This window comes from Mobula birostris, chromosome 7, assembly GCF_030028105.1.
Source record: "Mobula birostris isolate sMobBir1 chromosome 7, sMobBir1.hap1, whole genome shotgun sequence".
In the NCBI taxonomy this organism is placed as follows: domain Eukaryota; kingdom Metazoa; phylum Chordata; class Chondrichthyes; order Myliobatiformes; family Myliobatidae; genus Mobula; species Mobula birostris.
The window spans coordinates 74,440,570-74,466,461 of record NC_092376.1 but is presented as its reverse complement, the minus strand read 5'-3'; the positions used below and the strand labels follow the sequence as shown (position 1 = coordinate 74,466,461).

Here is a 25,892-nt window from a genome sequence, read left to right as displayed (position 1 = left end):
TTGTCTTTTTTATGAGGGTTGAGTTGCTAGCTTGACGCTCAACCCAGCGCAGATGGAAAGCCTGCAAGGAGACGGCGGGATCGAACCCAGGACCACTCGCCTCAAAATCCAGTGCAGATGCCACTACACCACCTGCCGGCTATATCAGGAAATACGTCAGGGTGGGACCAGGTATCAGGGAAAGAAGAGAAATCTGCAACCAATCATCCAAATCTATTTTGAATATTTCTTAACAGCTTTTCTAAGAATATGAGATTTTCATTTTTTTATTTGCTTATGGGGTGGAAGTATAGAAGCTTGTCTTTATCTGTCCTTCAACAAATGAAATGTCTTTTTCAGCTGGTTAATTTAGTGTTAACAAGGGGATGAGTTCTGCAATATTACGTCATTTGTACTGCTTTCAACTTGTTTTCTCCACTGCCTTGCCCATTCTGTACCATTTGAGTTCTGGCTTTTGTCGTGTTGAGGAACATTGAAGTAAGCAGTCACCTTTGTGACCTTACCAGTTAAGTATTATGCTGAATTTGGGCAATGACTAAAGTGTTCTGGGCTCTCCTCAAGCCCTATAATATTATTAAATAGACACAGACCATTTTACCCAGAGCTACGTAATTGGTTCTATTTCTTTAAGTTACTAACACGTCTTTTTTGACTAGCAACCTGTGGCTGTGCTAGCAGGTGGTAACCTAATACAGTGATTGCACCATTGGTTCTCAGCCCAGTTACTTGTTTAGTTGTTTGAAGCTATCTAGGGCAAGTGTGCAGTGATGTGCCTTATTAGTTGTACTTTTCCCCTACGTTGAATATAAAGTTGGTTTTAACATAGCTTTGTTTTTCTTCCTTGCTCGACAGCGATATAGGCATTTTGAAACAGTTCTCAACGATGCCGACTGCTTCCGTGAAGAAAATCTGGAATAAGGCAGAAGGAAAAAAACAGAAAGGATATTATTTGTATTTTCTAGCACTCACCTTCCCTCTCTGTTATGGATTTTGGAACAATCTGTGCCACATGCTGCTTCATCACTATGCTAAAAGCAATTGGCCAATTTAAAGGTCATCTACGGGACATAACTTCACCACCAGTTTATTATGAATCAGGAAACCTCTCAACAGTGTTTCTAACCTGCCTGTTTTTGTAATGTAATGCAGATTTGTGTCTCCTTTCTAATGTGAAAATATAGACCTTTGACTAGTTTAATCTTGAGTATTCAAAAGAAATAGTTGAAGGAAATTGTCTGTGGTATACAAAGAACAGTATAGCACAGGAACAGGCTGTTCGGCCCACAGTGTTGTGCTGAACCAGCTAAAAAGCAAATCAAAAACTAATCCCTCCTACCTACACCATGTCCATATCCCTTCATCTTCCTTACATCCATGTGCCTATCCAAACGTCTCTTAAAAACCTTTAATATATTTACCTAAACCACCATACCAGCCAGCACATTCCGCCACTCTCTGAGTAAAAATCTTACTCCTCACATCCCCCTTGAACCTACTGTCCTTTCACATTCAATACATGTCCTCTGGCATTAGACATTTCAACCCTTGGAAACAAATACTCTCTGTCTACTCTATCTAGGTCTCTCAAAATCTTGTAAACCTCTATCCGATCTCCCCTCAGCCTCTGGTGCTCCACATAAAACAACCCAAGTTGTGATAGCATATGCCCTCTAAACCAGGCAGTATCCTGACGAACCTCTTCTGCACCCTCTCCAAAGCCTCAACATCCTTCCAGTAGTGGGGTGACCAGAACTGTGTGCAATTCTCCAGATTGGCCTAACTAGAGTTTTATAAAATTGCAACATAACCTCTTGACTTTTGAACTCATTGCCTCGACGGCAAGCATTCCATAAGTCCTCTTAACCACTTTATCAACCTGTGTAGCAACTTTCAAGGAGCTATGAACTTGGATCCTAAGATCTCTCTGCTCAGCAACACTATTAAGGATCTTGCTCTTAACAGTGTACTGTCTCTGCATTTGCTCTACCAATACCAAGGAGCAACGCCTCACATTGGTCTGGTTTAAACTCCATCTGCCATTTCTCTCCCCATATCTGCAACTGACCTATATCATGCTGGATTTTTTTTGTTAGTCTTCTACACTATCCACAGCTCCACCAATCTTGGTATCATCTGCACACTTACTTGCCCACCCATCTACATTTTCATTACAAACAGCAGAGATCCCAGCACAGAGCTCTGCGGAACACCAATGATTACAGACCTCCTGCTCAAATAAGTCCCTTCGACTACCACCCTCTGTCTTCTATGAGCAAGCCAGTTCTGAATCCAAACAGCCAATTCATCAGGGACCCCATGCACCTTAATCTTCTGGATTAGCCTCCCATGAGGGACTTTGTCAAATGCCTTATTAAAATCCATGTAGACAACGTCCACTGCCCTACCCTCATCAATCTCTCTCATCACCTTGCCAAAAAACACAAGCAAGTTGGTAAGACATGACCTGCCCCACACCGAGCCATGCTGATTAGGCCATGGGTTTCCAAATGCTTATATATGTTATCCCTAAGAATTTTCTCCAGCAATTTTTGTACAACTGACATGAGTCTTACTGGTCTATAGTTCTCAGGGATTTCTCTTGTTCACTTCTTAAATAGAGGTGCAACATTAGCCACTTGCCAGTCTTCCAGGACCTCCCCTGTGTCTAGAGAGGACACAGAGGTACTGGTCAAGGCCCAGCAATCTTGTCTCTTGCCTCCTTCAATAACCTGGGGTAAACCCCTTCAGACGCTGGGGGACATCTCCACCTTAACTCATTAGGAGGCCCAACACTTCCTCCTCCTTGACCTCTAAACACCCTGACATATTTATACACTCAGCACTGTACTCTGTTGAAGCAAAGTACTGATTTCATATCTCACTCACATTCTCCGCATCCAAGCAAATGTGCTCCCCTTTATCTTTGAGTGATCCCACCCTCTCCCTAGTTATCCTGTTGTTCCTGATGTATGTATAGAATGCCTTGGGATTCACCTTAATCCTACTTACCAAGGACTTTTCATGGCCCCTCCTGGCTTTCTATTTCCTTTCTTTACTTGTTTTCTGGCTTCTTTATACTCCTCATGGGCTGCGTTTGATCCTACCTTCCCAAGCCTTACATACTTATCCTTTTTCCTTCCTGACTAAATTCATCACCTGTCTAGACATCTAAGGTTCTTTTATCTTTCCATCCCTGTCCTTCCTTCTAACAGGAACATACCTTTCCTGTACTCTGTGCAATTGATCTTCAGATTACCCTCCCCATGTCTGGTGTGGACTTGCCAGAGAAAAAATGTTCCCAATTAACTCTTCTTAGTTCCTGCCTCATGCCCTCGTAATTTGCCCTACTCCAATTTAAAACTCTTCCCCCCAAGGACCATATCAATGATAAGGTGTTGTGGTCACTGTTCCCTAACTGCTCACCCACTGAAAGGTCAGTCACCTGGCCAAGCACATTACCCAATACCAGGTCCAGTACAGACTCTCCTCTCATTAGACCATCCATATATTGATTTAACAAACCTTTCTGGTTACTCCAATTATAGATTATTTTATACCAATATCTTGAAATTATTGAGGAATACATCAAAGATTAAAATAGTGACCTCTGTAGTGAACAATCAAAAATTGTTTGCATGAAGCACAGATCTTCGGTTAGGTGTGTGGAACATAACCAGCAACTGTTCTAATGAAAAGAGCTGTGGAATCAGTATTGGTTAATACCCCAGTCAAAAATGAGACATGCTGAGGACCAATCATCTTCTTCCCCTTGGGCTCTAGAGCCCGTACAAGCATTTGGAAATGTCATTGTTTTGTCCTGTTAGGAAATGGTGTAAGTATTACTAAAGGGGATGAGATTATTAGTATTTCTTTCATCCATACATAACATATGGATGAGCTGACAGATAATATGTGTTGTCTATAACAAGTTGCACTGAGAGATCAGTGATCTCCCTTTGTCCCTGCGACCCTTGTGGAGATGGTTCTCCCACAATGCACCTCCGGTGGGGAATGCAAGGATTTTGTCGTGTGAAAGAATGGATCACTGCTTTTCCAATTCAAGTTGGTGTGTGTGAGCTGAAGATGAATGGAGGGTTGTGTTTCCAATGGTTGAGGTAGCAGGGTGGTAAGTTGTGTTGAGGTTGAGGTAATCCTCATGTTTTGCCACAGTGTATGCAGTGACCCAAAATATACTGTTCTTGGAGGAGGTGAATATTAAGGTCAGTGGCTGAGATGCTGAACAGTTGGTCTGCTGTGCCCTGAATGATATTAAGCTTTCTGAGTGTTGTCACGTTTGAACCTAGGTCAGTGTGTAATATGTACTCTATTATACTCTCCAAGACGCCAGTTAGTATGGAGATTTGGTGATGTTGGAGTGTTAATCACGTGATATTATGAGATATTCTTTCATTCAGACTAGCCACTACTTGGAAATCATTAGGCACAAATGTTTCCTAGATCCAACTTTGGCTAGTATGGTCAGCTTTGCTATAGGAGAAATAATGAATGGATCTGTATACCTGTTCAATTATTGTTTAATGACCCCATGCCTGACTCAAGGAATTACAATGCAAAATGCATCCCTTTATCGTACCTAAATTTCTCTGCATTCATTTCATCTGCCATGTTCCTGGATATTTCTGCAGTCTGACTGTATCCTCCTGAAGTTTGTAGTCAGGACTATTTTGTGTAATGTAGAAGTGGAAAATTATGCTACTGAGTTGAGCATTTTGAATATCTATGACATCAAAAAGTCTGAACTCAAAAAGAACAATTTAGTGTATGAAACTATTGTAAGGAAAGTATTCATTTTTGTGTTAAAAATCTCAAAAGAACACTTTAAATTCCTATTTTTGTAATTTTTATCTTGCTGAAGTAATTAACAATATCTAAATGTGCATTTTGAAATATTTGTGTCACATTACACGTATTAAGAGTACATTACTCCATTTATTGACTTCTTTCTAAACTAATAACTTTTTTACCTTTACTAGCATAAATTGCTTTGGACACTGAAAAATATAAATTAATTCAATTATTGAACATTGCAATTTAGATGCCTCACCTTCAAACAAATTTAATTAAAGTATATAGGCTATTTGTTTCCCAAGCTTCTGCAATTTTCCCTATGAACTTGTGGAACATTTTGGAGACAAGCTCCATATGAAGCTGTTCCATTTTGATTCTCTGCTCTGTTTAATTAACTTTACACACAAGTGACCATTTCTGAACTAGTAGATTAACATTCATCTTCCTTGGTTTCAAACAACTTGTATAGCGAAGCTTATTTCTGTTTCTGGACTGTCTGCTCGTAGAATTTGATTTCCATAACCTCTTCCTCACTACTTGGAATAAACCATGTACTTGTGAAAGCAGTAATTCACATTGGTGGGTTAAGGATAATTGTGGAGAATGAAGTGAAAGTCTCGCAAAACAAGGAAATTTCTCTCTCTAAACAAATGCATTTTCTGATATCTTCCTAGTACCTGCTCATTCACCTCTATCTGAAAAAATGTTCCTTTCCTATTCAATTAAACAAAATGAATGATGTGCATTAGCAGTGAGGTTTATTACTGGAATGCTCAGTCTTTTGTTGAATGAAGGGACTTACTAATGACCAGGTAATGCATGATACTATTTACTTTTGACTCTCTGAGTCCTAAATCAAGCTTTTTATGATGAGTAAGGAATGTAATGTTTGTACATATTGATTTTTTAGAACTGTCATATTTTTAATTAGCTTTGGTTTTTCCAAGCATTTGCTGCATTTTGAGTAGAGCATTTTTGTTACAAAGTCTCATTATTATTATTAAAAGGTATATTCCAATACTGTACAATTAGAAGATAAGAACATGAGTACACAATGAATAAGAACAGGAACTAGTCATTGGATTCCATAAACCTGCTCCAGTATTCATGAAGGTTATACCTTATCAGGACCTTGACCTGAACATATTAATACTGTGAAGCAAATGGATATTTTTGTGCAAGAAGAGGTAAAATAATACTTCAACATTCTATATTTGAGAGCACCTCTGCATTCCTGTAAGCATATAAGTGAATTAACGTTATAATTATCTCCCATAACATTGATATCATTCAGAATTAATAACTTGAAAGAAGAAATTTCTCCAACAGAAATAAATGAAAGATTCCTGAAATTATGTAATGTAATGTAAGATAAGTGGCTGTGAACTTTATGATGGTAACTTAACATTTCTGATAGCAAGAATCTGTAAAAATAAAAATTGAGAAGGAACAAAGTTGCAAAATTAGTTATGTCTGGTGTGGGCTTTGCTTTTTAAATGAAGTCTAATTTTTTGTTATTCACTTCACAATTTGTTTCATACTTTTAAGGTGGCAAGACTTGCTGAGCGATAAAGTTGTCAATAATGTTAGTGACAAATATTTGACTACAATACTGGACCAAATCAAAGTAGCAAACTTTTATAATCAACTATTACAGTTTATACTGCAGGTGGAAACCAGCAGAAGAGCATGAAGAATCAAGGCAGCATGGTAGTGTAGTGTTTAGCAGTACAGGTGACATAGGTTCAAATCCCACCGCTGCCTGTAAGGAGTTTGTATGTTCTACCCGTGACTGCATGGTTTTCCTCTGGGTGCTCGTGTTTCCTCCCACAGTCCAAGGATGTACCAGTTAGTAGGCTAATTGGTTATTGTAAAGTTGACCCGTGATTAGGCTAGATTTAAATTGGAGGCTTGCTGGGTGGTGTGGCTTGAAGGGCCAAAAGAGCCTATTCTGCACTGTATCATATTAAATAAATAAATAGATATGAAAAAATCTGCAGATGCTGGAAATCCAAAGCGATACACATCAAACGCTGGAGGAACTCAGCAGTCAATAGTTTGGGCCAAGACAATTCTTCAGGACTGAAGAGGAAGGAGGAAGATGCCAGAATAAAAAGTTGGGAGGGAGGGGAACGAGGCTAGCTGGAAGGTGATCGGTGAAGCCAGGTCGGTGGGAAAGGTCAAGGGCTGGAGAAGAAGAAATCGATAGGAGAGGAGCGGGGAACCCGGGGGAAGTAATAGGCAGGTGAAAGGATGTAAAAGGTCAGGGTGGGGAATAGAGGAAGGTGGCTGGGGCAGAGGATTTGTTTACCAGAAGGAGAAATCAATATTCGTGCCATCAGGTTGGAGACTACCCAGATGGAATGTAAGATGTTGCTCCTCCCCCCTGAGAGTGGCCTCATCTTGGCATGAGAGGAGGCCGTGGGCCGACATGTCGGAATGAGAATGGGAATCAGAATTAAAATGTTTGGCCAGTCTTGCTTGTGGTGGATGGAGCAGAAGTGCACAACGAAGTAATCCCCTGATTTACGGCAGGTCTCACCAATGTAGAGAAAGCTGCATACAATAGACGACCCCAAAAGATTCACAGGTGAAGAAACTTAGTTGCTTTAGTGCAAGGATTGTAAGAAAATTACCCAAATAAATGCTGGGTGTTATTTGCAGTGAAAGTATTATTATATATTACAACCACAAATTGACTCATAATTGTGCCTTAAAAGGAACACATCAGTGTTGTTGCAAAAGGATTCTGAAGTGGGCCCAGTTTGTACTAGGTTTCTGCGATGACATTACGAAGTTTCTATCACAGCCATCGGTTTTCCAAGTGTCTCTAATTGTACTAGCATTTATTAAACTAGGGAAGAACGAGTAGAATCTTATGGCAGAGAGAAAGGCAAGCTTACACTCTATCCAAGTCCGACCAACAAAAAATGCTCGTTGGCATACTCCCAGTCTGTAGCCCATGTCAGTTGTGACCTGCAAGTTCTCATTCAGATACATTTTAAATATGGTGAGGATTTCTGCCAACTCCACCCTTGCCAGTACTGAATGCCAGTGATTGACCATTTTGTGAGTGAACGTCTTTTCCCACAACTCCTCTTTAATCCTACTCCAAATTGTCTTAAATTTATGCCCCTAGATTCTAAACCACTTGCAAAAATAAGTACCTTTTTCCATTGATAATGTCAAGATCTTTGATAATATTATGCAACTTGATTAAATCTTCACTTATTCTATGATCCAACAAAAATAGCCCCAGCCTATTCAATCTGTCATCATAACAATCACTCACAGTCTTGGCAACATCGCTGTAAATCTCTTCTACATCTGTTCTGGTTCAATTAACGTCGTTTTTGTAATGTGGCAACACATCTGTACATAGTGCTCTGGCTGTGGTATAAATAGTTTATTATACCGTTCTACAAGGCCTCCCTGCTTATGTATTATACTCTTAGCCTTTGTCTTCTTAATCGCCTCTATGTATTCAACTACCTCTGGAAACCGTCAACATGTATTCCCTTTTCTTCTCCAGTTTCTGACAATTTATTCTGTTGTGTCAGCTTGGACTCCCCGCGTGCATTACCTCAAATTTTGTCAGATTGAACGGTTTCACACCTGAGCTACCCAATGGGCAAATGAAAATGGCTTTGGGATTCCAAATAAAAGTGTCGGTTTTCAACCACTCACGATTAAGCACATTGCGCTCTTAAACGAAGTCCAACGGAAGAGCGTTGGAAGCATTAACCTGGGAAATCTATCACAGTCTCATCCCATACAGACCTGGCATTAGAATGGAAACTCCATTGTTTTGTAAGGGAATTCACAACCTGGAGACGGGAAACAGAAAAGCAGGGTCTTGGTTTTCTTATATATTTTACTTTATTTTAATAATGTAAGTTATTTATTAATTTTTTAAAGTTTTAAAAAAAATGTTAGTAGTTATTTAAAGCAAGTTTAATAATTTTGATAGCTTTCAAATACCTTCTGTGTATAAAACATGGACAGAAAGTGAAGCTCCTCTCCAGCCTTGCCTGCTGCCTAAAACTTGAAGTGTAAAACTTCTGCACCTGATGCTTTGTCCACTCAGTTCCAAGGTCAGGAGTCCCAGATTGTATAATGATTGTATTTGAGCATCTGAAGCAGTTTACTACAGCCTCTTGTGACATGAGCAAAACAAAGAAACAACCCCAAATCAGCCCATATTTATCTGAATCCTACAATGTCTTTCAACCATGCTGTCAATTTAGTGTTGTGCCAAACTCCTTCATTATGACTCCTATACTTAAGTTCAATTGTATGAAATATACCGCAAAAGAACAGGAGACTGCACTGAAGCATACAGATTTCATCACAGTAACAATCCCAATAGCCATTGCACTTCACATTTCTGCTTCTGAACCAATTTTGAATTCAATTTGTCACTTTCCTTGGGATCAGATGAATTTCTATTTCCTCATCAGTTGTAATGTAGCACATTTATCAATCTCCTTGCTAAAATCAATGCAGACTTCATTATATGCTCTGCTGTCATTGTTTCCTCCAAAAATTTTACATACAAGAAAAAAATGTGCAGATGCTAGAAATCCAAGCAACACACACACACATTGCTGGAAGAGCTCAGCAGGCCAGGCAGCATCTATGGAAAAGAGTACAGTTGACATTTTGGGCTGAGACCCTTCATCAGGGCTGGAGAAAAGAAGATGAGAAGTCAAAGTAAGAAAGTGGAGGGAGGGGAGGGAGAAACACAAGGTGAAAGATGAAACTGGAGGGGGAGGGGTGAAGTAAAGAGCTGAGAAGTTGACTGCTGAACGAGATACAGAGCTGGAGAAGGGGAATCTAATCGGAGAGGACAAAAGGCCATAGGAAAAAGAAAAGAGGGAGCAATGGGCAGGCAAGGAGATAACGTGAGAGAGGGAATAGGAGGTAGGGACTTGTGAAGGGGATGGAGTTCAAAAAATTTGAAAAATCGATGTTCATGCTATCAGGTTGGAGGCTACCCAAACAGGATATAAGGTGCGCCTCCAACCTGAGTGTGGCCTTATCGCGACAGTAGAGGAGACCATGGATAGTCATATTGCAATGGGAAGTGGAATTAAAAAGGGTTACCATTGTGAGATCCCGCTTTCTCTGGCGGACGGAGCATAGGCACTCGGCGAAGCGGTCTCCCAATATACATCAGGTCTCACCGATATACCGGATGTCACACTGGGAGCACCGGACACAGTGTAAGACCCCAGTGGACTTACAGGTGAAGTGTCGCCTCACCTGGAAGGACTGTTTGGGGCCCTGAATGGGAGTGAGTGATGAAGTGTAGAGGCAGATGTACCAGTTGTTCTGCTTGCAAACATAAGTGCTGGAAGGGACGAATGGATAAGGGAGTTACATAGGGAGACGTCCTCCTTCTTTAAAGAAAGGAGCTTCCCTTCCTCCATCACCAACGCTGGCCTCAACCGCATCTCTTCCATTTCACGCACATCTGCTCTCACCCCATCCTCCCACCACCCCACCAGGGATAGGGTTCCTTTTGTCCTCAGCAACCACCACATCAGCCTCCGCATCCAGCACATAATTCTCCGCAACTTCTGCCACCTCCAATGGGATCCCACCACCAAGCACATCCCCAACGCGCCCCCCCCCAACTTTCTGCTTTCCGCAGGGATCATTCCCTCATTCCCATTGCCTCCCTTTGGTGCTCCTCCCTCCTTTTCTTTTTTCCATGGCCTTCTGTTTTCTCCTATCAGATTCCACCTTCTCCAGCCTTGTATCTCTTTCACCAATCAACTTCCCAGCTCTTTACTTCACCCCTCCCCTTCATCCCTCCCCCTCCCGGTTTCACCCATCACCTAGTGTTTCTGCCTCCCCTCCCCTCACTTTGACTTCTCATCTTCTTTTTTTGTCCAGTCTTGGCCCGAAACGTCAGCAGTTTACTCTTTTCCGTAGATGCTGCCTGGCCTGCTGAGTTCCTCCAGCATTTTGTGTGTTGCAAGCATCTACATAATCTCCATTAATAAACCTATGCTGTATTTGATGAACCAAAATGATGATTTATCCTGATTTTCAGAAAATTTATGATAGTTTTCCTACCATCGATCTTTATGTTAATAATTAACCCTAACCCCTTCTTCCCTTTTAAACAGTGTTACCACATTAGCAGACTTCCAGTGTCGTAGCCAAAAACAAAATACTATGTTCAGACCCTCTGCAATTTCTTTCCATGTTTGTGTTCTTCACGGTATCGTGGTTTTTGTCAATTCACTTTCCATAATGCCTGACCCATTAACATTCCCTTTCCTTCAATGTTTGTCATAAACACATTTCTAATGCTACTGCCGATATTGTCCCTTCCTTTGTGAAGACGCGTTCATTTTGAAACATGCCACTTGGCTCACAGTGAGCAACTTCATTTGTAATTCTCTTTGCCCGCATGTATTTTTAAAACATCTTTGCCTAGAAATTGAGCCTATCTGCAAATGTTTTTGTATCTTCAATGATTAAATCAAAGATATTTTTGATGCATGAGAAAGTATTACCAGGTGGATTGGTTACCATTGGAAAATTGGCTCAGGTACAGTTCAACTCAAACAGCCGACAATTGCCTGGCATGAATTATGCAACCAAGGTCATACTGGGTATCTTTCCTCTATTGCTGACAGAAATGAACATTCTTATTGTTATGTAGTTAATATTTCAATAATATTTGCGTAATCTTGTACTATATATATATAGTTTGATTAAGCATTCTTGTTCATTTAAATAATTCATTATCAGTTATTTGTATAAATATGTTAATTGCATACATCATCACACGACCACATGATACACACATGCCTCACTTAAAGTAACAACGAAGTTACACCTGTATTTTCAGACTCTTGGGTCTTTCTTTGAATTATTTTAATGTTTTGAAGTTACAAAACATAACGCAGTTGGAGGAATGGGCATTGCTGTGTAACACATGCCCTACACAGGACATGTCAGAAGCTTTTCTAATGTAAATTGTATAATCTCCCAATAATGTTTGTGTCTGGCTATAGAAATACCTGAAGATTTTTAACAAAGTGCGTCTTCTTTCTTTTTTTTTGTAGTTCAGATTTTTATTATTATTTATTCTAATTTAACAAAGCAGCACAGCATATCAGTACAGCATATTTACACAGCCATCCCATGATAGGAAAACAAGTAAAACTTAGAAACAGAAAGAAGTTCTAATTTAAGTTTAAATTAACATACAACCAAAATTGATCCCACGCATCTTGCACTTTTTCCTCACTGTTAGTTCTTCCCAGCTTAAAGAAGGCAAACGTAAAAGAGGCAGACAACAGAAAAGATTCAAAGACGTCTTAAAAGCCAATATGAAGAAATGTAACATCGACATCAGCAATTGGGAAACCAATGCCAAGGACAGGAAACTCTGGCAAGCCATCATCTGAGAAGGAACAGCAACTTTCAAAGCCAACAGATGTGCAGAATTAGAAGAAAAGAGAAGAAAATAGAGAGAGAGGCAGCAACAACCAAAGCCCGATCTGCCATCTGGAACTACCTGTCCTGAATGCGGAAGAAATTTCAAAGCCAAGATTGGACTCATAAGCCACTTGAGAGCCCATAAGTAGATCAACAGAATGAAGTCCATCATCCTCGACCTCAAGGGATAGCCACGACAGCGAGTTCTTCCCAACATGTGTTCATATGATGAAATCTTAATCATTTCCTCAGTCCATTCCTTCACAGTGGGACATCTGGGTTTTTTCCAGTTTTGCAATATAATCCTTGCAACTGTGATGAGACCCACCTTTAAAATAATGAACTTGTCATAGTTTACATTAAGTATCATTGTCCTATCACTCAAGAGATAAAGCTGTGGGCACAAGGGCAGTGTGGAACCCGACCAATTCCCCAACAAATCAAGAACTTTACACTAAGATGGACGAACCATGGAACACTCCCAAGTCATGTGAAAATATGTGCCCACCTCATTTTTACATTTCCAGCATAAATTATTATCAACAATCCCCATTTCATAGAGTCTAGTTGGTGTCCAATAATATCTGTGTACTATCTTATACTGAATAAATTTCCCTCTCACTTACCTAATATGTCTACCCACATTTGATAAAGTATTTGACCACTCATTATCTTCAATATCACTTCCAAGATCCTTCTGCCATGCTGCTTTGAGACCGTTACACGGTTCACCCACAGAGTGCTTGAACATTTTATAAAACACTGATGCTTTATGAGCTTCCTGTGGTAATGTAAAGTATTCAGTTAAGGGGTTACTTGGTGGGTCACCGTTCTTGAATATGCTACTAATGCAATGTCTTATTTGTAAATACTTCCAAAAATTCCCTTTATCTACAAAGTTATATTTCCCCTGCAAATCCACATATGACATAAAAATCCCATTCTCATAGAGATCACCTACTGTATTTACACCTTTAATCTTCCATTCTTTCCAGTACACCATTCTTTCCAGTACACCATTCTTTTCCCAATGCATACCTCAGGGTTATTCCAGAGCAAGGAGTATAACTGGTTTAAATGTGACATTCTACAGGCTTTATGAATTGTACTCCACACACTCCTTGAGTGAAATAGTATAGGATTTAGATTAGTCTTGCTTTCCACATGTTGTGAGAGGATGTTAAGGGGAGAATGTGGTGCAGCCAAGCTCCGTTCTGTAATTACTCAATCAAAATCAACATCAGCTCTGTCCCAACGTTTAGCTAATTTGGTCATTTCAAAGGATAATTTACATGCCCTGACGTCTGGTAGACTGAGCCCACCCATGTCCCTGGATATAGACATCTTACTCATTTTAATTCTGGGCTTCTTCTTATCCCATAGAAAATCACTGATAATTTTGTTGTATTGCTTGTAGATCAAATCTGATATATTTAAAGGAAGCATCATTGAAAGATAGTTAAACTGAGGTGCTATGACCATTTTAACTACACTAACTTTACCCCAGAGTGACAGTCTCAATGCCCCCCCCATTTATCCAGATTATTTCTTATCCTACTCAATAATGGATCATAATTTAAAGTAATTATTTCACCAAAATTCTGACTGAGATTGACCCCTAGGTACTTCATTCCAACTGGCACCCATCTGAAATTAAACTGAGATACTGATTTGAGTAACTCAATTTTGACATTGGCATAGCCTCAGATTTATTGCAGTTGATTTTATAACCAGATACCTCTGAATATAATTGAATTGTTTTCATTAGTGGGGGTAAGGAATTAGGAGGGTCACTAATCAGTAATAAAATATCATCAGCATATAACATCTGCTGATGCTCCTTTCCGCCTCCCTTCACCCCTCTAGTATTTGGATTTGCTCTAATCATGATTGCCAATGGTTCCAAACAAATCGTAAATAACAGTGGGGAGAGGGGGCAGCCTTGGCATGTACCTCTTGAAATGTTGAAAAATGGGGATTTGAAATAACTGCAGCCTTTGGGTTTTTATACAAGATTCTAATCCATGATTTAAAGAATGACAAGGCTGTGGTTAAAAATCTCCACTCAACCCTGTCAAAGGCCTTTTCGGTGTCCAGGGAGATGGCAGTAACTGGGACACTACTTAAGGAGTTCAGCCGTGTTAAGTGCAGTAATTTCCTTAAATTGTCAGTTGGGGATCTACCTTTAATGAAGCCAACCTGGTCAGTATTAATTATAGATGGCAATACTTTCTCTAATCGTGAAGCCAGTATTTTAGTCAGTATCTTACAGTCCACATTAATTAAGCTTATAGGCCTATAATTGGAAGGATCTATTACATCCCTGACTTTTTTTTGGATCAACGATATTAAAGCTTCATTAAATGTATTAGGTGAAGATGCCAAATTAAATGCTTCTGAATAGATTTGTGTTAGAAGAGGAGCCAATATGTCCAGATATTTCTTATAATATTCAACTGGGAATATTAAGCCATCCATACCTGGAGATTTCTCCATTTCCATAGCCTCAATAGCCCGTCTGACCTCATCTTGAGTAATTGGAGCATCCAAGGACTCAGCTTGTTGTGGGGATAATTTAGGCAATTTTATGTTAGCAAAAAATTGATTCAGCTCCTTCTGGTCATGGTTAAATGGGTAAAACTTACCCCTGACATCTCCTCTATACCTACTTCCAAGCACCTTAAAACTGTGCCCTCTTGTGTTAGCCATTCCAGCACATCCTCTTCCTACATGCTCAAGCTTTTCAGTCCGCTGCTAGTCATCCCTACAATTGCCAAGATCCTTTTCCGTAGTGAAATGTCAAATAGTCATGGTCATAGTCATAGTCATACTTTATTGATCCCGGGGGAAATTGGTTTTCGTTACAGTTGTACCATAAATAATAAATAGTAATAGAACCATAAATATTTAAATAGTAATATGTAAATTATGCCAGTAAATTATGGAATAAGTCCAGGACCAGCCTATCTGCTCAGGGTGTCTGACCCTCCAAGGGAGGAGTTGTAAAGTTTGATGGCCATAGGCAGGAATGACTTCCTATGACGCTCTGTGCTGCATCTCGGAGGAATGAGTCTCTGGCTGAATGTAGTCCTGTGCCCACCCAGTACATTATGTAGTGGATGGGAGACTTTGACCAAGATGGCATGCAACTTAGACAGCGTCCTCTTTTCAGACACCACTGTGAGAAATAAACTTGAACCTTGACCTTTTTCCCCTCCTGAATCTTTCTTACACTCTCCTACATTCCTTATAAAGCCAAAAGCTTTGTTCACTATCAATTTCTTATACTTGACAAGGGCTCCCTTCTTATCACAGCTCAAACCTTCAAAATCCTTTTGTTAACCAAGGTCCCATAAACTTGCTAGGAATCTTACAGGGCCAAGATGACTCTGAACTCTTACTATTTCAGAATCAGAATCAAATTTATTATCACTGACATATCTCAGCCTGAAAGATGGACACTTTATCCCTCTTTCATAGATGCTGCCTCATCTGCTGAGTTCCTCCAACATTTTGTGTGTTGTAACATAAAACTTGTTTTGTGGCAGGAGTACAGAGCAAGGACATAATCATCTATGAATGACAAAAACAGTGTAAAAAAATAACAAAATAGCATTCATGCATTGAGGGACCATTCAGAAATCAGATGGTGGAGGGGACTAATCTGTTCCCAAATCACTGAGACTGGGTCTTTAGGCTCCTATAACTTTAAAATCTCTCTTGATTAGTGAATCTTGTTTATTCCTCTAGTGGGTACTGCTAATCTACTTCCACCAGGCCCTAGGATAGATCCCATCAGGTCCTGGAGACATCCACTCTAATGTGTGCCATTAGAGTGATACAGACATGCTTCAGAATGACTTACGCCATTGAAACCCAGTTTACAGGTTTGTCCTAACAGACCTGTTTCATCAAAGGGAAAATTAACTATTCTCTTTGACTCTTTTTGCCAGTTCCTACACTTGGTAATTGGCTTATTAGAGTCACATGTACTGCAACACAGTGAGAAGATTTTATTTGCATGTCATCCAGACATGTCATTTCATATATAAATACATCTGAAGGAAATTTCTATTAGGCAGGAAATGGTGTTGGATAGACTATTGGGTCTGAAGGCTGGTAAGTCCCCGGGACCTGATGGGTCTGCATCTCAGGGTACTTAAGGAGGTGGCTTTAGAAATCGTGGACGCATTGGTAATCATTTTCCAATGTTCTATAGATTCAGGATCAGTTCCTGTGGATTGGAGGGTGGCTAATCTTGTCCCACTTTTCAAGAAAGGAGGGAGTGAGAAAACAGGGAATTATAGACTGGTTAGCCTGACATCAGTGGTGGAGAAGATGCTGGAGTCAATTATAAAAGATGAAATTGTGGCACATCTGGATAGTAGTAACAGGATTGGTCCGAGTCAGCATGGATATACAAAGGGGAAATTGTGCTTGACTAATCTATTGGAATTTTTTGAGGATGTAACTATGAAATGGACAAGGGAGAGCCAGTGGATGTAGTGTACCTGGACTTTCAGAAAGCCTTTGATAAAGTCCCACATAGGAGATTAGTGGGCAAAATTAGAGCACACGATATTGGGGGCAGAGTACTGACATGGATTGAAAATTGGCTGGCTGAGAGGAAACAAAGAGTAACGATTAACGGGACCCTTTCGGAATGACAGGAGGTGAGCAGTGGGGTACCACAAGGCTCGGTGCTGGGACCGCAGCTGTTTACAATATACATTAATGATTTAGATGGATTAAAAGTAACATTAGCAAATTTGCAGATGGCACAAAGCTGGGTGGCAGTGTGAAATGTGAGGAGGATGTTATGAGAATGCAGGGTGACTTGGACAGGCTGAGTGAATGGGCGGATGCATGGCAGATGCAGTTTAATGTGGATAAATGTGAGGTTATCCACTTTGGTGGTAAGAACAGGAAGGCAAATTATTATCTAAATGGAGTCAAGTTAGGAAAAGGGGAAGTACAACAAGATCTAGGTGTTTTTGTACGTCAGTCACTGAAAGAAAGCATGCAGGTACAGCAGGAAGTGAAGAAAGCTAATGGCATGCTGGCCTTCATAACAAGGAGAATTGAGTATAGGAGCAAAGAGGTCCTTCTGCAGCTGTACAGAGCCCTGGTGAGACCACAGCTGGAGTATTGTGGTGCAGTTTTGGTCTCCAAATTTGAGGAAGAACATTCTTGCTATTGAGGGAGTGCAGCGTAGGTTCACAAGGTTAATTCCCAGGATGGCGGGACTGTCATATGTGGAAAGATTGGAACAACTGGGCTTGTATACACTGGAATTTAGAAGGATGACAGGGGACCTGATTGAAACATATAAGATTATTAAGGGATTGGACACGCTGGAGGCATGAAGCATGTTCCCACTGATGGGTGAGTCCAGAACCAGAGGCCACAGTTTAAGAATAAGGGGTAGGCCATTTAGAACGGAGTTGAGGAAAAACCTTTTCACCCAGAGAGTGGTGGATATGTGGAATGCTCTGCCCCAGAAGGCAGTGGAGGCCAAGTCTCTGGATGCTTTCAAGAAAGAGATGGATAGAGCTCTTAAAGATAGCAGAATCAAAGGTTATGGGTATAAGGCAGGAACTGGATACTGATTGTGGATGATCAGCCATAATCACAGTGAATGGTGGTGCTGGCTCGAAGGGCCAAATGGCCTACTCTTGCACCTATTGTCTATTGTCTATTGCCTAGGTGATACAAAAGGGAAAAAAAAAGAGCAGAATATTTTGTTACAGATACAGAAAAAATGCAGTGGAGGTGAACAAATAAAAGGCAAGGTCATGACTAGGCAGATTGAGCGTTCATCTTTATCATGTGAGAGGGTCCATGCAGGGATTGTAGGACAGTGGGATACAACCCATCCTCCAGCCTGGTGGTGCATTTTCAAACCTTTCTAACTTCCATCTGATGGGAGGCAAATTTGAGGGAATGATCAATGTGTTTACATTGGCTGTTTTCCTGAGGTACTGGGAAGTGTGGACAGGGTTAGTGGAGGGGAGGTTCCATTGGTTTTCATGATAGACAAAGCTGTGTCCACAAGTCTCTGCAATTTCAATTGCTTTACTAAGCTGCATTGCATTGTGATAAGATGCTTTCTATGGTGTATTTGTGAAAATTGGTGATTGTCATTGGGGGCAAGCCTTCCAAGGAAGGTAAACTGCTGGTGTGCTTTCTTGGCTATAAAATCTATGTGACTGGCAAATTGCTGATGATGCTTACAGCTGTCAACTACCTCCATCTCAACACTATTGATACAGAGAGCAGTATGTACACCATTCCAGTTCCTGGTACCAATGGCCTGCTCCTTTGATGTTGTCTTAACACCATGTCACAAGACTGCCTATCTCCTTCCTGTACTCCATTTGTCATTATTTGAGATCCCATCCATTACAGTGGTGTTATCTGCAATCTTGTATCTGGAGTTAGAGCACAATATGGCCACACAGTTATGAATATAGGGAATAAATTAAGGTGCTATAGATGCAGCCCTGCACGGCTGCATCTGAAGCCCCTTACCTTCTTCCCTATACGCTCGTGACTGCTGAGGCTAATCATGTTAGACATGTTTCTGCCATATCCATACTGACTGTGGTCTCTAGGTGCTGAGTCTTAAGTCTAGGAGGTTAGAAATGAGTTTGTTTGGAATGATAGTAATGAAGGCAGAGCTATGGTCAATAAATAGGAGCCTGACACCAGTGTTTTTGTTATTCAGATGTTTCACAGATGGCTTCCACCAAAGACATGTTTCAGCGGTAGGCAAGTTGCAGTAGCTTAAGGCTACCTGGTGATTGCTCGATGACCAACCTTACGCAGAACCACATGATGATGAAGTCAGAGCCACTGAGCAATAGTCACCAAGGCACATTACCTTATTTTTCTTTGGCACCAGGTTGATAGCGGTCATTTCAAAGCTCAGAATGGAATAGCTGGAGGTCCAGAGTTAGTGGTGCTCCTGGCGTGAGATGTGGGAACTTTAGGAGACCTCCAGTCTCCCTGATAACTACATATGCACAAAGTGCACCAAGTTGCAGCTCCTTAGAGACCATGCTAAGGAACAGGAGCTGCAGCTCGATGACCTTCGGCTCATGTGGGAAAATGAAGAGGTGACAGATAGGAGCTACAGGGAAGGTAGCAACCCGCAAGTTGCAGGAGGCAGATACCTGGGTGACTGTCAGGAGAGGGAATGGGAATAGGCAACCAATGCAAAGTACCCCTGTGGCCGATCCCCTTAATAATAAGTATACTGCTGGGGAGGGTGACTTACTGGGGAGGAAGTCACTACGATCAGACACTGGAACTGTGTCTGTCTCTGTGGCTCAGAAGGGATAGAGAGAGAAGAGGAGTGTGCAGTGACAGGGGATTCCATAATTAGAGGAGCTGACAGCAGATTCTGTGAATGTGAAAGAGACACCTGGATAGTATGTTGTTTCCCAGCTGCCCGGGTCAGGGATGTCTTGTTTCAGGAGGAGGATGAACAGCCGGAAGTCATGATACATATTGGTACCAATGACCCATGGTAGGAAAAGGGATGAGGTCCTGAAGACAGAATATATCTGGTTAGGTAAAAAACTGAAAAGCAGAACCTCCAGAGTAGTAATCTCAGATTTACTGTCTGTGCCAAATGCCAATGAGGGTAAGAATAGGATGAGTTGGCAGATGAATGTCTGGCTGACAAATTGGTGCAGGGTGCAAGGTTTCTGATTTTTGGATCATTAGGATCTCTTCTGGGGAAGGTATAACCTGTACAAAAAGGACGAGTTACACCTGAACCCAAGGGGAACCAATATCCTTGTAAGCAGGTCTGCTAGAGCTGTTGGGGAAGAGTTTAAACTAATTTGACAGGGGGATGGGAACCAGAATGATAAGGATGAGGATTGGACAGTTGGTATAGAACTAGATGCAGTGTGTAGTGAGACTGTGAGGAAGAACAGGTAGATGATAGGACACAATGTGAGATGAGTTAAAGTGTAACAGGGGGCGGGAGGAGAAGAGAAGCAGCGTGCTGCGCGTGCACAGCCCTCCAATGAAAAATGATATCGTAACTGTGGACAATTCTGATTTGATGAAGATGGACGTGAAAGCGCAGAGGAACATCTGGAAAATTTTCTGAAACACTCGTTCACTGCTATCGTTACTGCACAGTCGGGAATCTTTCGGAGGGTAGGCCTCAAAATCCCCGGCTTTGCCTGCTGTTGGCGACCGAGAAGGAGGTTGAATCGTTCGGATAGTGATGGTGCTCAGTACTCAGTGTCGGAGAGCTGATCAGAGCTCGAAGTTTTCGGATGACTCAGAGTTGGACCGTGGTCAGGTATGGCAGGGAGAGTTTTTCTTCCTTCTCTCCGTCTGCGTGAGATGTGGGACACTTGAGAGACTTTGAACTTTTACTGTGCTTATGGACTTCTTCATCAAGTTATGGTATTGTTGCACTGTTGTAACTATATGTTATAATTATGTGGTTTCATTAGTTTTTTTCAGTCTTGGTCTGTCCTGTGTTTTGTGATATCACACCGGAGGAAATATTGTATCATTTCTTAATGCATGCATTACTAAATGACAATAAAAAAGGACTATATGTCTTCATAATCTAAAAAGTTGAAAAGAGTGATGAGTATAGAACTGTAGATGTTATATTTGAATGCACACAGTATACGCAATATGGTAGATGATTTTGTAGCATAGTTAAGGGTTGGCAGGTATGATGTTGTGGGCATTGCTGAGTCATGCCTGAAAGATCATAGTTAGGAGCTTAACTTCCAAAGATGCATATTGTATTGAAAGGACGCACAGGTAGGCAGAGGGAATGAGGCGGTTCTGTTGGTAAACAATGAAATCAAGACCTTAGAAAGAGGTTACATTGGATCAGAAGATGTCAAAACTTTGTGGGTAAAGTTAAGAAACTGCAAGGGTATAAAGACTCTGATGGGAGTTCTATACAGGCCTCTGAACAGTAGCCAGGATGTGGGCTACAAATTACAACAGGAGATAGAAAAAGTATGTCAAAAGGACAATGTTGTGATAGTGATGAGGCTTTACAATATGCAGATAGATTGGAGAAAATCAGGATGGTGCTGGAATCCCAAGAGAGGGAATTTGTCAAATGCCTACAAGTTGACTTTTTAGAGCAGCTCCTGGTTGAACACGCTAGGGGAAAGGCAATTCTGGATTGGGTGTTGTGTAATCAAGCAGATTAGATTAAGGAGTTTAAGGTAAAGGAACCATTAGGAGGCAGTGATCATAATATGATAGAATTTACCCTGCAGTTTGAGAAGAACAAGATAAAGTCAGATGCATCAATATTACATCAATATTACAGTGGAGTAAAGGGAATTACAGAGGCATGAGAGAGGAGTTGGTCAAAGTTAATTGGAAGGGGACACTAGCAGGGAAGGCAGCAGGACAGAAATGCCTGGAGTTTCTAGGAGCAATTTGGAAGATGCAGGAAAGATACATCCCAAAGAAGAAGTATTCTAAAGAGAGGTTGATGCAACTGTGGCTGACAAGAGAAAATCAAAGACTGCATAAAAGCAAAAATTAGTGAGAAGTTAGAGGTTTGGGAAGGCTTTTGAAAGCATAGAAGGCAACTAAATAGGCTATGGAGGGGAGAAAAGATGAAATAAGAGTTGGTATCAGACTGCTGGAAAATGATGCTGGAAAGTGGGTAATGTGGGGGGGGGGACAAAACAATGGAAGGAGGAACTTAATAAGTGTTTTAAGACCATAAGATATAGGAGTAGAGTAGAAGTAGGCCATTCATCCCATCGAGTCTGCTCCACCATTCAATCATGGGCTGATCCAATTCTTCCAGTCATCCCCACTCCCCTGGCTTCTCCCCATACCCTTTGATGCCCTGGCTAATCAAGAACCTATCTAGCTCTGTCTTAACTACACCCAATGACTTGGCCTCCACAGCCACTCATGGCAACAAATTCCACAGATTTACGACTGTCTGATTGAAGTAATTACTCTGCATCTCTGTTCTAAATGGACGTCCTTCATCCTGACGTCGTGCCCTCTTGTCCTAGACACCCTTACCATGGGAAACAGCTTTGCCACATCTAATCTGTTCAGGCCTTTTAACATGCAGAATGTTTCTATGAGATTCCACCTCGTTCTCCTGAACTCCAGGGAATACAGCCCAAAAGCTGCCAGACGTTCCTCATATGGTAACCCCTTCATTCCTGGAATCATTCTCATGATTCTTCTCTGAACATCTCCAATGACAGGATATCCTTTCTAAAATAACGAGCCCAAAACTGCACACAATACTCCAAGTGTGGTCTCAGGAGTGTCTTATAGAGCCTCAACATCGCATCCCTGCTCTTATATTCTATACCTCTAGAAATGAATGCCAACGTTGCAATCTCATTGCTTTCTTCACCACCTTTAGGGTAACCTGCACAAGGACTCGCAAGTCCCTTTGCATCTCTGCATTTTGAATTCTCTCCCCATCAAAGTAATAGTCTGCCCATTTATTTCTTCCACCAAGGTGCATGTCCATACACTTTCCAACATTGTATTTCATTTGCCACTTCTTTGCCCATTCCCCTAAACTACCTAAGCCTCTCTGCAGGCTCTCTGTTTCCTCAACACTACCCACTCCCCCATCTATCTTTGTATCATCGGTTAATTTAGTCACAAATCCATTACTCCCATTGCTCAAATCATTGGCATATATCGCTAGAAGCAGCGGTCCCAACACCGACCCCTGTGGAACTCCACTGGTAACTGGCAGCCAGCCAGAATAGGATCCCTTTATTCCCACTCTCTGTTTTCAGCCGATCAGCCAATGCTCCACCCATGCTAGTAACTTCCCTGTAATTCCATGAGCTCTTATTTTGGCTCCACCCATGCTAGTAACTTCCCTGTAATTCCATGAGCTCTTATTTTGTTGGAACTCTTTGAGGAAATAAACCGCAGGATAAACCAAGGAGAGTCAGTGAATGTTGTTTATCTGGATCTTCAGAAGACTGTTAACAAGGTACCTCACGTGAGGCTGCTTAACAAGGGAAGAGCCTGTGGTATTACAGGAAAGATAGTACCATGGATAGAAGATTGGCTGATTGGCAGGAGGCAAAGAGTGATAATAAAGGGGGGCTTTTCTGATTGGCTGCCAATGATTAGAGGTGGGCTGCAGTGGTTAGTGTTGAGACCACTTCTTTCCATGTTATATGTCAATGATTTGGATGATGGAATCGATGGCCTTGTGGCCAAGTTTGTGGACAATATGGATAGGGGGAGTGGCAGATAATATTGAAGTACCAAAGAATCTACAGAAGTAATTAGATAGATTGGGAGAATGGACAAAGAAGTAGCAGATGGGAAGTGCATGGTCGTGGTGCCTGGAATAAAAGCATGGACTATCTTATAAATGTGGAGAAAATTAAAATACCAGAGGTGCAAAGGGACTTGGGAGACCTTGTGTAGAATTCCCTCAAGGTTAGCTTGCAGGCTGAGTCAGTGGTAAAGGAGGCAAGTGCAACGTTAGTGTTAATTCCGCGAGGGCTAGAGTACAAAAGCAATGATGTAATGCTAAGGCTTTATAAGGCATTGGTCGGACTGCACCTGGAGTATTGTGAGTAGTTTTGGGCCCCTTATCTAAGAAGAGGTGTGCTGGCATTGGAGAGGGACCTGAGAGGTTCATGGGAATTATCTTGGGAGGGAAATATTTAACATATGAGGAGTGTTTGATGGCTCTGAGCTTGTACTTGCTTGAGTTTAGAAGAATGAGGGGGGAATCTCACAGAAACCTATCAACTATTGAAAGGCCTAGATAGAGATGATGTTTCCTATAGTGGGGAAGCCTAGGAGCAGAAGGCAGAGCCTCAGAAGTGAGGGACATCCATGTAGAACAGAGATGAAGAAAACTTTCTTTAGCCAGAGGATGGTGAATCTGTGGAATTCATTGCCACGGATAGCTGTGCAGGCCAAGTCATTAGTTATATTTAAGGCGGAGGTTGATAGTTTATTCATTTTTCAACACATCAAAGGTTATGGAGAGAAAGCAAGAGAATAAGGTTGAGACAGATAATATGTCATCTATGATGGAATGATAGAGCAGACTCGATGGGCCAAATGGCCTAATTCTGCTCCTATATCTTATGGTCTTAAAGTTGTCTGTGATTACTCCTGCCAGCTGATCTGCACAACATCTTAGGACATGGCTGGGGAGTCCAGCTGGACCAGTCGTTTTCCATGAGTTCCCTCTCCAGAAGGCTGACCTGGTGACTGTGGTTGTAATGCGAGTGACACTGCCCAGCTTTGTTCTATAGCCAGTTATGGCATGCAAACTTTGCTGCAACTAACAGCTGGTCGGAGACTTCAGTTTGGTCAGATATTGTCATACCTGAGGTTCTTTAAGGTTGTCATAGCCAGGGGAGGTAGTGGGGATAAGCTTCCACTGCCTATTAAATGTTCCCAATAGCATGCATCTCAAATAACTCTGACAACCAAGTCCAGCTCCTGGTCTTTTCATGTGGCTTAGCTACTAAGCCTGGTAAACTATTTCTATTGACAGGTGAAGGGACAAAGGTGGGTTACTGGGACCTTAAAACCAGTCACTTTGGGCAGATGGGGCTCATCAACTGTGGTTGGCAGCTCAACTAGGAGAAGGAAAACTCTGGTCTCAAACCTCCTCTGCCTTGGAGCTATACTACTCATGGAGTAGGCTTCAGGAGTAAACCCCGAGGAAAAATCTGGAGCTGGTGTTCTTAAGGCAGTCCTATGTTGAGTTTAACACTTACTGGCAGCTCCTGTGATGTTGCCTGTGCCATTCCTTTGGATTTATCAGCTGAATGGAGAAGGGGAACCTGCGACATGGGCAACAGCTTGCTCCCCATAGCGTACTACCCTGGCTTGTGTATCACGTAGACAGCTGGGACGCAACAGTCATGGTCGGTCCCGACCAGCAGAGTGCCTCAAGATATCTTATCCAGCTAGATAGGTCACCTGATTGTACATCTCAGACCAAGACTTCCAAAGGTTTATCCATGGTTTCTGCTTGGGGAACACCTGGACTGACTTCTCTGGTACACCTTTGCTGATTAAGTCTGTGACAGCAGTGACATACTCAGTTGGACTGGCCACTGAGTCCTTAAAAATGGACCAGTCTACTGACTCAATGTCGCCTCGTAGGAGCTCATCTATTTCCTCAGACTTTCTGTACAGAATTTCACGTTTCAGTTTCTGTTTGTGAGTAGGGAGAAGAAGCAGAGCCTGATGGATGTGTGTCAATGTCCTTGATGGTTATGTAACAGTTGTCCAAGCTATCTGGGCCCCTGGCAGGACAGGAGACATACATTGTACATTCAAAAGATAATACAATCTCAAAAACAAGCTGTGTAACAATCAACTGAACAAAACATCATTCCATTTACGTACTGTTTCGCTGCAGTGATGTAATCTTAAGTTATTTTGTACTCCTAAGTTTGAACTCTCGACTTCCAGTGTTTGCGTTCTGCATGATTTCAAAGGAAGGAATTTGAGGTGCCATCAGTTTACACCTTTGAGAACAAGCTGAATCAGAAGTGGATTACAGACTACAAAAATATTTTAAAGTTTATATTTTTCATAGGAGCTGCATCAAGCAGAAGATCATAGCAGGCATAGAA

At 41.4% G+C, this 25,892-nt stretch overlaps 1 protein-coding gene across 3 annotated transcripts in view; it reads left to right on the top strand.

Moving 5' to 3' along the window:
• ccdc82 (coiled-coil domain containing 82) overlaps nt 1-25,892 on the top strand; it is a 244,222-nt gene that overhangs the window by 77,231 nt on the left and 141,099 nt on the right. Inside the window, exon 8 of one of the 3 annotated variants that reach the window (XM_072263428.1) lies at nt 12,086-12,544. The exons of 1 other annotated variant lie outside the window; for it this stretch is intronic. In XM_072263428.1, the coding sequence (XP_072119529.1) occupies nt 12,086-12,100 (15 nt within the window). In that variant the 3' untranslated portion in view covers nt 12,101-12,544. Of the gene's footprint in view, nt 1-852; nt 6,255-12,085; nt 12,545-25,892 lie in introns of those variants that run through there. One more of the 3 variants, XM_072263425.1, reaches the window with a different exon arrangement.